The following is a 14,116-nucleotide window of genomic DNA, read 5'->3' as shown; positions in this document are numbered from 1 at the left end:
ATTCGTACTGCTGCAGGCTGCGACACTCAGCTCTCACGGTCCTTTCCACATCGAGTTTAATGGATTCGAAGCAAAAAAAATATTTCAATTGAGGGACAGGTGACTCTTTTCTGTATATTTCTCAGCTCTCTGGGTTCTTTAGACGGTTCTTCAGCCATTAATGGATGTAAGCTTCAAGCGCAGTCCCCCAAAGTGACTGTCATCACGTGGTTTTGCTTCGGGCGGCACTTAGAATGCCCAGTGCGTCCTAGGACGGATGGCGGTACAGGTGATCTGACCTGTCAGTGCAGGACATTGTGGTTATGGGGTTCACCCAGTACGGCTGGGCCCATCTCCCTCCCCGCTGCCTCCGCGTCCAGGGTCGTGCTGGTCACAGTAACGCGGAGGCAGAGGCCTTGCGGAGGTGAGGTCAGCCAGCCCGCTGCCCTGCCCTGGTCGGACAGTGTCCAAGCCACCCAGGGAAACACCTGGTCACACCCAGGGATGCGCCCCAGTGTCACCTCCAGCCACTGGGCATAAACTGAATGACAGGCCATCGTCACGATGACCCCATCACTAGTCACCGAAGTGCCAGCGTATTTCACACGTGTGCTTTGGAGTAGGTGTTTACAGGGAATAAATTAGTCTGTCTGCAAGCCGAAGACTGACTTCTTCAAAAAAAAAAAAAGACACTGATTTTGTAGACGCCTGTGCAAAAACATGGGCCTGCCCCCGAGTGCGGTCCCACCGCCCGAGGACTCGCTCCACAGGCCTCGGCCCGCGCCCGTGGCTGGACACGCAGGAGTGGGCCCAGCGCTGTGCCTCCGAGGCGGGGGTCACCAATCAGAACCTGCACCGCAGCCGGGCGAGGTGGTGACTGCTTCTCAGAGGACGAGGGACTCGCTGCGGGGCCCTGAGGGCTCAAGCCTCCCGGGGCGGCGGGGCCGGGAGCTGCTCGCTTTGAGAAGGTGCCCTACGGGGTCACCCTGCTCGGAGGACAGGGCACAGCCCCTCCCTCTCTGCCGCCACGTGTGACCTGCTGGGCGGCTGGGCCCGCGTGACACGCAGTCCCCGTGAGGAGAGGTGCCCGTGGTGAGCACGGGTGTTCCTGCGGGGACTTCTTTTAAACTGTGTACATTTGGTGCGTTTGCCGTTCTCTTCCAAGCACGTGCCACCCTCCCAGGAGGACAGTTAGGGCGCGCAGACCGAGGCGCTCCAGTGGGGATGGGTGGCCTCAGTCCCTCGGGGCCTGACAACGGGGCGGCCGAGCCTTCCTGGGCACCCGACCACGGCAAACGGGCCTCCTTCAAAGGGCAAGAGGTCGCTGGCTTTCACTGCAGAATGGAACTGAGAGCCCCACGACGTCTTCCCACGTCCCCATGTATTGGTGAATTCCTTGGGGAAACACTTTCATTTTACACACAAGCTTTAAAACTGGACAAAGTTGAGGGCCATTCGCTGCTCCAGGATGAGAGTGAACGCCCAGGAGGACACCGGACTCTCAGACGGGCCCCGAGAGCAGGGTCCCCTCGTGCCCTTCCCTTCCCACCGCCCCCTCCCTTCCCTCACACCCACACGCTTTGTTGAGTCAGTTCAGTCTTGTGCCTCCTGGTTTCCCTGTAATGTCCCTATTTCCTCCTTCTTTCAAGAGACGCCTGTGTTTCCCTCCGTGTGGTCCTGATTTGTGTTTCCGGGAGCCAGGACCTCAGTCCCAGCTGTCTTCCCCCCCAGCGCCCCGCAGCCTGACAGGAGAGATGTGAACCAGATCAGAAGACCCCGGAGCCCTGGGGCTGACGGTGGGTCACTGTCATTTACCCCCGACCATCCGAGCAGGAAGCCAACACCCCACTTAGAAAAAAAAAATCTTTAAAGAAATTTGGAGGGGGAGGTAATCAGGTTTTTATTTGTTTGCTTGTTTGTTTAATGGAGGTACGGGGAGTTAACCCAGGACCTCGTGCATGCTAAGCACGTGCTCTCCCACTGAGCTGCACCCTCCCCACCGACACCCCCCTTTTAAAGACCCTCAGAGACGTGTGCACAAAAATGCCCATCACCTCCGAGAGCTGAAACATCCGAGGGGGACGCGGCAGCGGGACTGACCTGGGGGCACGCCGGAGGAGATGGTGGACGAGGTGGCCAGGCCAGCCCCAGCCGCGGTGACGGCCGCCACGTCGATGGTGTAGGTGGTGAGGGAGGCCAGCCCCCGGATCGTGTACTCGTGCACCGTGCTGTTGAGAGCGCGCGTGTGCCGGGAGTCGTTCCGCCCGTACACCTCCCAGGAGAGCTGGTAGCCTAGGAAGTGACAGCACAGGGTCATTGGGGCCTGAGGCTGGACGCCTCCTGGCATCTCGGGACCGAGGGGAGCTCGACGGGTCCGCTGGAGTCTGCTGAGGACTCCTTGCCCCCCGGAACAAACCCAGAGCCGGGCTCCTCTGTCTGGGCCCCTCCGTCGGGGCCCCACACCCCTTCCCTGTCTGCAGACCTCAGCGGCCTCGGTCCCTGGTGGGGACCGAAGGCGGGTGAGCGACGACTGCCAGCCAGCTGTGCTCCATTCGGCCTTCCCTTCACATTCTGGAGGCGTGTCATCTGTGCTTCCTTGTTTATAAGCTGATGTTCTCAGCGCCTGTCCCCGAAGTCAGCGGCTTGCTCCTGGCTCGCAGCTAATTTGTGGGGACACTGCCACTTCCCTTACGGGGTGACTGATAGGGCACTTTCTGCCTTAAAGTTTCTCTCCCCGAGGACATGCGTGCTGCTCCCAGCCCGGCCTCCCGCTCTGAGCCTCCTGTTTTCGAAGTGACGTCTGATTTCCCCCGTACTCAGTTCAGTCCAGTGGGGCCTCATGACCACAATTTATCCGACCCCGGATTCCACTGTGATCTGGGGCTCAGAGAAGAAGGCCGGGCTGGCTCCGGACTCAGCCCCCTCGGAGGGGGCTTTATGTGATGACAGGACACTCGTCTCCTGAAGAGGGAGGTGGTGATGGCGAGAGCTCCCGGGGCCAAAGGGAAGTGCTGAAAGCACCTGCTCCCTCTCTTCCTGACAACCAACCCGGGAGGCGGGGGCGCTGGGAGGGGGCTTCAAGCTCCCGCTCCTTCTGATGAGAGCAATACACATGATGGGAAACCTGCACTTGCAGGTAAACGAGAACTTAGAGGAGAGCGCCTCGGGACTGCAGTGTTGTGGAAACAAAATGAATGCCAGAAGCTGCGGGCTGCTGCCGCTCACACACCTGGAGACCCCTGTGCACCGAGGGATGGGGTGGGGGCTGCCACGGTGGGTGCAGGCGGGGCACCCAGCGATGCAGGAAGCGCTCGGTGCTGCGCCACATCCCAAGTCCCCAGGATTACCAGAAGCCTCTGCCCCGAGCGACCACTGGGCCCCTCCTGGCCCGCGGCTCCAGCTGCCTCTCCAGCCTCGCCCTGCTTTCCTCTCCATGTGGGCCGAGCATCCACCATCGCCCGAGGGCAGACCTAGAACCTCCCTCCTCCCAGTTACCCACCCTGACGCCTGCCTCCCTCGTTCTCAGTGGGCCAGCACCGACACCACGATGCTCTAACATAATCGGTTCTTTCTTTTGCCAATTCAGAATTCTGGACCTAATCAGACAATTAAAAAGAGGCACACCTTCAAGGCAGTGAGCATGAATAGCTTCAAACACATAGAGCGCTGACGGCGCTCCTGTGGAGCTCTGAGCACTTCTCACTCATTAGTTCATTCGAACTCACGACAGAGCCTTCCAGTTGGACTATCATCGCCCACGTTTTGCAAAGCAGGAGACCAAGGTCAACAGAAGCGGCCCGGGTGCTCTGTGCCTCCCAGAGCCCCCTCCACGCCACCTTCTCCCCGCAGTCTTGGTGCGGCGGGTGAACCTGAAAACCGTGCCTGGCCCCGGCGGGTCAGCCTGATAAATCTCCAAATAATGTGATGCTCAGGGTCCTCGCGGAATAGGGGCAGGGGGACGAGAAGGCTGCTGCTGTGGGGACGAGAAGCGCTGCTATGCACTCGGCTACGTCTCTTGTTACTGTCATGACCTTGTCTGTCAATTTTATTTGTTTAAAAGCTGGTCTTCATCAAAACTTACTAAATACAGCATCTTGTTCTGCATGGCAACCTGGGGCCCAAACACAGCAATTCCAGCATCCTTAGAAGAGAATGCTAGGATCAGCTCGCATCAACGCTGATACCTCGGTTCTCTGCCGTTGCTGTGGGTGGAAACCAAGCCAGACGGACAACTGAGGACCCCGTGGACCTGGGAAAGGCTCTCGACAAACAGCACGAGAGCGCGAGCTGGCCTGGGCAGCGCACACAGATGGACGGAGCGCGGGGCCGTCAACACGGGCTCTCAGGCGGGCAGGCGGCCTGGCTCCGGCGCTGCCTCCAGCTGGCGTCCGACCTGCTCCAAACGGCTGCCTGACTGAGACTAACGACCAGGGGAGCTTCAGAAATAATTCTGTGTTGATCTGAAGTAAATTCTCTACCAGAGAGAAGTACATCCAATCACCAGCTGTCTGTCCGCATCCTGGTCCTCATAAATCAGGGTTTCTGGAGGCAGCAGGGAGGCAGGAATTCACGGCGCGGGCTCAGTGGCAATCTGCCCGGGTGGCATGACACCCACCCGTTTCAGGTCTGATGAAGCCTCGTTCCCCGCGGGGCATCATCGGGACCACAGGGCGGCCCAGGGAGGGGGACCAGGCCAGCCGGCGGCCTGTAACAGCAGCCTCTGGTGTGGGCGGGGCGACTTCGAGGGACGGGACTGGTGCCACATGGGCATTTCCTGAGAGGGGCTTCGGAGGCAGCTGTGCCCTAGACACGGGCCCTCTTACTGGCTTTGGGGAAATACTCTCCCTGCAGGACGGAAAAGGCCTTTGGGGTGTTGCCTGCACGCGGCACAGGAAACCAAGTTGATCTGGGGGCACCGCCCTGCAAGTCGGTGTGGGGACAGCCTCACGGAGGGCAGCGTCCCTTGGGGGGGACCGGGGGACCGCACAGTCAGGCTCCCATCTCCGGGGAGGCCCTCTTCCTCTCGAGCCCTTCCCGGGGCGTCCGCCCACCGCAGCTCCCGGCTCCCGCTCTGCGGCGGGTGTGGGGGCAGCAGCACAGGCCGGCGGCGAGCTGGGCCGCCGTGCTCGAGCGGAGGCCGAGCATTTGCCCGAAGCTGCGGTCCGGACCCTCGGTGCCTCTGCCGCCGCGTTTACCGTCCCAGCCCGGGAGCGGCGCCCGCCCCGTGAAGGCCAGGCTCCACCGTAAACAAGGCTGCTGCTCGTGACCACGGGTACGCGCTCAATAAAACTCGGAAGTGGGCTCACCGAGCCTCTTAGCGGGTGAGAACCGACGACGTGACCAGCAGCCGGGGAACGCGGGCTCCGCTCCGAAGAGCACACCCCCGGGTCTCCTTCAAGACAGAAAACCAGGAGGAGGCGTCTGGGGTGGTCATGCAGGACAGGGCGGGGGCTGCGCGAGTGTCTGTGAACGGGGGAGTCCTGTCCATCTGTCCATCCACCAGGGAGTCCTGGCCAGGTTTCCGAAACGCAGCAGACGGTGGAGACTGAAGGCCAAGCTGGCGGCTGCAGACAGCCTGCGTCTCCTCCCCCCCCCGAAATCAGCGCTGATTCGGGCCGCGTTCGCGGTCCCCGAGGGGTCTGGGCTGGAAAGCCTTCTCTTCCAACGGCAGCCTCCTGCCCAGCTTTTGGTGCTCTGGCCTCGTTCTCCCTCCCACTGGTGTGTTTGCTTCTCGTCCCCTTGTGTAGTTTGAAGGGATATTTGTCTAAACTAGATTCCCACTGTCTGCGCGTCCCGCCCCCGCCCCACCCCCACTTTGTTTAATTCTTCTCTCCCCGGCAACAGGCGGCCTTTTCCGGTGCACACTCGGCACCGCGGTCCTCCGCTAAGAAGAACTCAGAATGCTCAGCGGATTGGGTTTTGACGTCCGAATTCAGTAGTGACTTTTTCCACTCCTGGACTTAACTAAAGTGTGTATTTCAAAACACCAGCTTCTCGACGGCAGAACCAGATTCGTAAGTTCACTTAAAAGAGGGTGAGCGGTGGCGGCGTCCAATCGAAGGTGCCCTCCTTCTGTGGTGCCGTCCGAGGACTCCACTCAGCCTGCTGGAGGTCTGCTCGGGGACAGGTGACTGGAGGGCACTTGGCAGGTGCATGGTGACAGGGGTTGGCTCGGGAGAGAAAGGAGGAGCTTGGCGTAGGGGTTCGTCCCGGGGCCGTGGGCTGGGTGCCCGGGCGCTGCAGGGGTCAGGGACGCTGGGCCCTCCGGCCCGCGTCTGTGGGTGCCTGCCTGCTGTCCCTCCAGCTTGAGCAGAGCCTCAGAGGGCGCCTCCTGTCTCTGTAGAGCTGAGTTTTTGGTGGTTGGGGGATAAGGAAACAAGAACTGGGTGAAAACCAACGAGGGGCAGGAAATTCAGGAGGCAGCGTCCACTCTGACTCCAAGTCGGAGAAAGAAGCTGGGCGGCGCCCAGGGGCGCACACGGCCTGCCCGCGGGAAACTGGTTATTTAAGAAGGAAACAAAAATATTCTCTTCTTTCAATTAATGTGCATTCTTTTTCCAAACAGCTATTAAAGTTGCCAGGATAAACATACTCATGAAGTGGTGCGCACTTAACTACTTAATAAGCAGAACTGCCGGGGATCTCTTTGGCCTGCGGCCCGTGAGAGACTTACAGAGTCACTGAGAGAGTGACCGGGGGGCAGGGAAGCTCTGGGTTGGGGTTGGGAGCATGGCTCAAACCCCGCCTCCAGCCTGGCGACGATGCAGAGGAGAGGACACCTACAACCTGTGTTGGCTCAGCCACCTGCTGGCCAGTGACCCTGGGACATCATCACCAAGGTCTCAGACATTATAAGACGCAGCTCGTGTGGTTGTTCAGACTCTTAACGAGATCCTGGAAGGCTGAGGTTCCTGCGTGCGGAAGTGCCCACGGGCACTGTTGCTGCCACTCAGGACACAGGGTGGAGGAAGGGGCCCCAGGGTCGAGTGGCCAGGCCGGAGACAGAGATCCCTCCGGGTCCCTGCAGCTCACTCCTGCCAGGATGCTGGCCGCACCGCCTGTGTGGGCGCACGAGGGACCACGCTGCCTTACGCGGGCGGCTGGACATCGTGACCACCTGCTGACGGATGAGACAGCTCTGGCTCCCGCGGGCTCACTAGTGGGATGGACGTGGTGTCCCCAGAGAGTGTCTGACGGAGAAGGTGCATCTGGTCAGCGTGACTGAGCTGTAAGCAGCCCATGTGGCTGGCTGACGTTTCAAATACCGTTTACTGAACAGAAAGGGATGCCTGCCGGTGGCCAAGCTGCTCAGGGCGACTGCTCTGCCCGGCCCACCTCCCTGAGTGCCCCGCAACCCCGTGAGGGCCGTGACGGTGCCCGTGGAGGGAGGCCGGGGTCAGAGAGGGAAGCTGAGGACCCCGGAGCCCCTAAGGTGATGGAACATGGTCCTCCCCGACTGCACCCAAGGCCAGAGCCTGTGTGGATTGCATCAAACCTAGAATAATTTTTTTTCCAAATCAAGATTTAAATTAAGCTTTAACCTGGAAGGTTTTCCAGAAATCTCTTCTGCAAAATAAAATAATTGAAAACACTGCAAAGGCGAGCTGCTTCTCAGAAACACCTGCCAGGGGGAGGGGAGTCGGCTGTCCTGGGGCGGCTGGCCCTCGGCTCTGGGGTCCCGTCTCCCGGACGCCCCTCCTCCCAAGCTCCTCCCCGGGCTCCGCGGGGCCCACAGCACGGCACGTGGAGGCAGGAGCCCCTGGGGCCGCCCGGCCTGGACGCTGGCCGTAAGCGCCGTGGTCGCTGCAGGTTTTAGCGAGCTCCCGCACACGCAGGCCCTGTGGGCCCGGCTGCTGAGGCCAGGCCACCCCCTCCCCCCACGCCAGGCCTGGACCCCAGGCTCCTCAGCTGTAAAACGGTCACAGTCCCAAGAGCTCCCGGACTGTGTCGCGTCGCTGAGAATGCAGGGAGGGGAGCACAGCGGGAGGAGGCTAGAGGAAACGCCGGTCCTCGTGATCAGAGGCGTGGGAGGTCTGGTGAGACAACGCACAGAGGGCCAGTCTCCCAACTCCAGGGTGCAGCCCCGCAGGGGGCTGGGCTCGGAGGGCGCGCTCCTGGGGTGGTGGCCTGGCTCCGCCCTCGCCACGCGGCCAGTCGCCCCAGAGGTGGCGGCGGGCCCCCGCGCGCTGCCAGCCGTTGTGCGTGAAGCCCTAGCCGTTGCTCTGCGTGGGGCGAGCCTGCTTTCCCTCCTTCTGGAGACAGAGACACTTACCTGTAATGACGCCATTCTTTTCCAGGGGCTCCTGCCAGCTGACCTTGAGAGATGTGTCCAGAATCTCCGTGAAACTCAGATGCCCCACAGCTCCCGGCTCTAGCGATGAAAACAGAGACATCTGTTACCACAGCAGCCTGGTTCTCTCCGGTCAGATTTGCGCGGGGCGCTCCAATGGTGGAAAGTGGGGAGCCAGAATCGGCAGGACACGCTGGGGAACACCCAGAAGGGACAGGGAGTCCAAGGCGTCAAAGGCGACCTGGCCACGGTCACACAGATTATTGTACTCAGCCTCATCCCAGCCAGGCCGGGGGCTGCAGAGCCCAGACTGCAGGAGATTCAGACACAAGCCCTGATCTGATCTCACTGGCACAATCAGGCGGCTGGACCCTGAAAGCACCCACTGGCACCAGCATCGCCGGTCGCCTCTGCAGCCCTGTCGTGTGTCTGGCTCCTGTGGGGCCGTAAGGACGTGTGCAGCCAGAGCGGGGAGCCTTGGCCCGGGGGCAGGGCCGGCCACACCTGGCTGCAGGGTGATGCCTGCTGACCAGACCCAGAATTGCGGGCCGGACCCCCACTCACTCTCCCCGGGGACCCCAGTGCAGGGCAGGCATGGGAAATGTCTGGTGAAAATGTGTGCTTTCCCTCGACTTTCTCTGCATTGCAGCCCCCTCCCAACACAGGAGGGCAGAGCGGCAGACCTGCGGCTGAACGCCACCAGAGGGCAGAGGTCAGCAGACCCCAGCAGACAAGCCTCAGCCCTGGTCTGGCCTCTGTCAGCCTCGCGCAGACGGCAGGTTTCTAAGGCGAGTTCAACACCTTGGTGCTCGACTGGTACTTGGACATAAGCCTCGGGACACAGCTTGTGGTTTTTAAAAAACAGGAACCGCCTCAGCCAATCCACTCATCTGGGTGAAACTTTCGAAAGACTTTTACAGATAAGCTCAGACACGCTGAGGAATCTCACTCTCGGAGCGGAACACGGTGAAACAGAACGTCTGTCAAGACCGTCTCATCCGTCCCCAGGTCGGAGTTTCCAGAAAGACGTTCTGACAGATTTTTGAACTGACTTGTCCTTTTTTCGATCGATAGAGCAGCAAAGAAAGCTTTTTGCTTCTTTTATATTCTAGGTGTTTCTGCTTCCTGGATTCCTGCCCAAGTACGCCTGTCCTCCAGCTCTGCTGGAGCCAGCTGGCGATGTCTACGCTTAAATTTATATGGTTTCTTCTTTCCTGTGTCACCCACCCCCCACCCCTCCAAGTTCTTATTTCATCAGAGCTTCAGAGGAGGAGGTCGGCTGGATGTGGAACTGACTCCAGCATCATCACTAGAGAGCGATGGAGACCCCTCGTCCAGCGCCCGAGGGGCCACGCTTCTCTTTTAAAGGCTGCAGCCCCGGAGCTGGCACCAGCCCCACCTCCCACCTTCCAGCGGGCTCGTCCACATTTAACACGATGCTCTATTTTTCTAAGTAGGGGCAACAGGCTCCCTGCTCATCAAAAATGGTGGTTCAGTTAGAAAATTCTCAAGAGGACGACATCACTGCCAGCCTTCTGCATCCTGAGAGAGAAGTCCTGCTTCTCCTTTTCCTGCTGCCTCCACTGCTATGCTCCCTGGCTGCACAGCAGCCTGGGTGTCTCCCCACAGTGTGCGTCTGCCCGTTTAACTGTCAATAATGAGACTTCGTTTAGTAAAGAATTCAGCCAGAAGCCTTCTCTCTTTTATCTGAAGAAGGCTCTGCTTTTTGTCACTTTTGATTTTAATAAATGTCCTTTGGAAAGTAAAACCCGATCTCCAGTTGGCTCCACTGTGTTTGGAGCTGAGGTGATGCCCTCAGTCACGAGATTGAGGAAAACGTCTGAATAATGACGAGCCATCAGGGGTGCCCGATAGACGTTCCTAGGGCTCCCGTCACCCCCTTAGTCACGGCGACTTTCCCATCCCTGCCGTGTACGGACAGGGCTAGGCAGCTCCCCTACAGGGGAGCGGAGGGCGGGCCTCCACGCAGGCAGAACGTCTCTTCCTCGCCCGGAGACCCAGCCCGGGCGCCCTGCTAGGCCCGCCGCACTCGGCCCCGGAGCCGGAGCCGGAGCCCTCCCCACGCCAGCCCCCAGCCACGACTGTGCCAGAGCCCAGCGAGACCCCCCCCGAAGCCCACCTGAGTCCCAAAGTGAACCCCAAAGCGCTTCACCCGCCAAGGACCTCAAACCCCAGACGCTCTGAGGCGCAGCTGATTTCAAATGTTTCCATCTGTGGTCAGACCACACGCTCAATTATAGTCCTTAACCTTTCCTTGGGAAGTAAGGTCACAACTGCTACTTGCAAGGACTCTCAGATCTACCTCTTCAGTCTCTACCGTCCATGGGCAACACCCAGTCAGATGTCCCCCGGGCACCGCACACTGAGCGTGTCCTGGTGACAACCTGCGTCCTCACCCTGGACCTGCACCCCACGTCCTGGTTACTGGCATCACCCTCCCCCCAGTGTTGGAGTGCTGGAGTCGTCCCGGAGAAGCCCTTCCCCCACCCCCAAGTCTGTCTGGCCCCACTTCTCTGTGACATGCGTCTAGAATCTCCCCGACTGCTGTCCCCACCGCTGGGGTAGAGGCTCCAAATTACCCGCCTCTGCCCCTGACTGCTTCTCCCTTGTCTCCAGTGCATCATCACGAATCCTCCGGGTGGAGCCCCAAACCACAGAGCCACTCAAATAACAGCCCTCATGGACTTCCTTCTGTGATTCCCCAGTGCCTGGACTACCTCTGTCCACGTGCCTGAACCTAGCAACTGAGACTCCTCTGGGCCAGCCCCCAGCCTGTTTCTCTAGGGTCACCCCCGCCCCCACAGACGACACCAAAGCCAAGCTAAACCCTTCATACTCTCCCACACCTCCTCCACGCCCTGCCTTTATGGGTTCTGTTTCTGCTCATCCATTCTCTGCTGCAAAAGCAACTCCGTCAGGCTGCCAACCGTCACCTCCTCTACGAGACTGACCTGACTCCCCCAGGTGTTTCCTGTCACTCCTCACGGGGCTGCCACAGCCACTGCTACGGACCTCCTTCCTCACAGCCCTGCCCCCGGGCCTGTCCACCTCACGTCTTGTTGAGCTGGTTAGCCCTGAGGGCAGAGGCCGCACTGACGTATCTCTGCTACACCTTCGACACACAGCTGGCCACCTCCCACAGAAGGGGCACCCTGCAAACACTCGAATGTAGGAACATACACGTGTTTGCATGTTGGGTAGACGGATGAACAACTCAGTCCCCTACACTGATGGCAGGGACAAGAGGCACAGGACTGGACAGGACAGCCATGATTTTTTTTTAAAGAAGAAAAGGCTAAATTTGACCAACTTTCTCCTTTAATCCTAAAATCTGATGAGGGGTATATAAAGTCTATGATTGTAAAGCAGATTCTACAGCAGAATATATATTATATTTTCAAGTACTCATGAAACATTCACCAAGACTGATCATATCCTGGGCCATAAAACAAATCTCAATAAATTAAAAAAAAAGTTGGAATTATACGAAGTATGTTCTTTGACTGTAATGGAGTCAAGCTAGAAATCAATAGCAGAAAGACAAGAAAATCTCCAACATTTGAAATTAAATGGCACACATCTAAGTAACCCATGGGTCAAAGAGGAAGCCTCAGAGGAAATAAAAACACAGAACTGAATGAAAATGAAACACAACATATCAAAATACGTGGGATGCAGCTAAAGCAGTGTGAAGAGGAAAATTTATAGCCCTCAGTGCTTGCATGAGACACGGGGACAGTCCTCAAATCAGTCACCTAAGTGCTCACCCCAAGAAACTAGAAGCAGAAGAGCAAAATAAACCTAAAGCAAGCAGAAGGAAGGAAATAATAAAATAAGAGCAGAAATCCATTAAATTGAAAAATAAGAAAATAATACAAAATATCAGTGAAACAGAACACTGGTTCTTCAAGAAAAATCAATGAAACTGATAAACTCCTGGGAAGAATGACCAGAAAACCCACGAAACCCCCCCAGAAGAAACAGATCACCAATATCAGAAGGAAACAGGGACTGTGACTACATGTTCTGCAGCCACTAGAAAGGCAATAAGGAGGTGCTACCAACAGCCTCGCCCTCACAAATGCAGCGGCTTAGAGGAATGAGTCCCTGACCATCACAAACTGCCGAAACTCAGCCAAGATGCGACAGACAACGGAATAGTACTAGAGTCATTAAGGAAACTGAATTTATAATTTTAAAAGTCCCCAAAAAGGACTCCCCAGGATCAGAGGATTTCACTGAAAAACTTTTACTTAAGTTTTAACTCTCCTTATAAAGGAGGTGTACGCTCAGTGTGGAAATGAGAATATGCAGAAAAATACAAATAAAAATATAAAGGTAACAGCTCTCAAGGTCATGGCAAACTTCAAGGTCTTTTCTCGCCTAACAGACCTCACAGAGCTTTGCACACTGTTTTTTTTCACTTAACACTAGATCATGACCATTTTCTCTCAAAACCTTTTTTAATAACTGCAAAATATTTAGTATACTATCATTCCACAATTTTTCAACGATTCCCCTTTGGAACATTAGAATACTTTTCATTGTTTTTAATTACCAACAAGGGTAATGAATCTCACTGGACACAAAGCTTCGTGCACATCTGTGAGTATTTTCTCAGAATAACTTCATCAGAAAATGTTCTCAGAAGCATCACTCGGCCTGAGAGCAGAGAAGGGGCTGATTTGAACTGACCAGAAGGAGATAATGGAAGGTCAAAGGGCTTCAAGAGACTTGGGTGAACTGCCCGCTGGGGAGGGGCCGGGGGAGGCCTGGGCTGGGGGGCTTTACAGGGGATTCAGGAAGCAGGTAAAGGGACTGGAAGTTGAAACCTGCGTGAAGAGGGGTCCAGCAAGACAAGACCAAAGGCTGACTGCACCCCACGCTCCACGGACCACCACCACCCAACACTATTATACTCACAGTGACTTCCCTCCCTGGGGCCAGCTGACTGCAAACACCCTGAGAACACGGAGTTTCCACCCCTGCTCTTGCCTGGCGCTGGACATGACAGTGGCCCAAACCTCTCCGACAGCTGACTCGGGGCTACTGACAAGACACCTGGCAAAGGGGTACTCACTGTCCTCATGGGTCCAGACGAGCTGAGGCGTGCTCGGAGGCCCGTCCCCTGGAGTGGTGAAGCACAGGACCGACGTGAAGTAGGCGGTAAACTTCTTCAGGTTAGTTATGAACCCGTGGTGGACTCCGTGGAAATCTGGAGCGATGGTGACCACCGTGACATCCTCGGGGACGTCGGCCGGCCACGCCAGAAGCTAGGATGGAGCGGGTTGAGAAAGAGATCCTTTTAACTCCACATCTTCACTCTCAAGTCTGAACCAGAATTTTATTTTGCTCGTAATATGTCTTCAAAGATAGCAAAGTTGTAATCAAGAAACTCCATAAATCCTACATTTTATAATTGCACTGAAAAATACTGAGTTTAAAAGATATCTCATGGACTACTGAATACAGATGTGTTTACTTACATACATTTTATACATATATATGTAAATAAAATATCTACTTTTACTCATATTGGGAAAAGACACTCCTCAAACCTTCACCTTCTCTACACTTAAACTTGTATAATTTTTAATGTTAAGAAATAATGATGACATCATCTGTTATTCAACTGAATCAATGCAATAAACATAAATACAAATGTTTTCCTAGAGAGGTGCCCTTTCTGAAGCCTCGGGGCGATGGGAACCACGCTAAGGACTTATAATTTATATCTCACCAGTTTTCTGAAAAGGAGACTGGCTGTACTTTTAAAGAAACACAGTGTAAAGGAGGCTGTTTTAATGTTTTGGCAACATTTTGTAC

At 56.6% G+C, this 14,116-nt stretch overlaps 1 protein-coding gene across 5 annotated transcripts in view; it reads right to left on the bottom strand.

Annotated features, from left to right (window-relative positions):
• The window catches only part of SDK1 (sidekick cell adhesion molecule 1), a 718,389-nt gene that overhangs the window by 116,052 nt on the left and 588,221 nt on the right, over window positions 1-14,116 (bottom strand). For 4 of the 5 annotated variants that reach the window (XM_032459946.1, XM_032459947.1, XM_032459949.1 and 1 more), the window contains exons 19-21: window positions 13,371-13,563; window positions 8,252-8,350; window positions 2,080-2,271 (exon numbers count right to left, since the gene is read on the bottom strand). In XM_032459946.1, coding sequence (XP_032315837.1) covers window positions 2,080-2,271; window positions 8,252-8,350; window positions 13,371-13,563 — 484 coding nt within the window. The remainder of the gene's footprint in view (window positions 1-2,079; window positions 2,272-8,251; window positions 8,351-13,370; window positions 13,564-14,116) is intronic. The other variant, XM_032459948.1, reaches the window with a different exon arrangement.

The sequence above is a fragment of the Camelus ferus genome, chromosome 18 (assembly GCF_009834535.1).
Source record: "Camelus ferus isolate YT-003-E chromosome 18, BCGSAC_Cfer_1.0, whole genome shotgun sequence".
NCBI lineage: Eukaryota > Metazoa > Chordata > Mammalia > Artiodactyla > Camelidae > Camelus > Camelus ferus.
The sequence above is the reverse complement of the archived record's forward strand: the minus strand, read 5'-3'. Positions and strand labels throughout refer to the sequence as shown.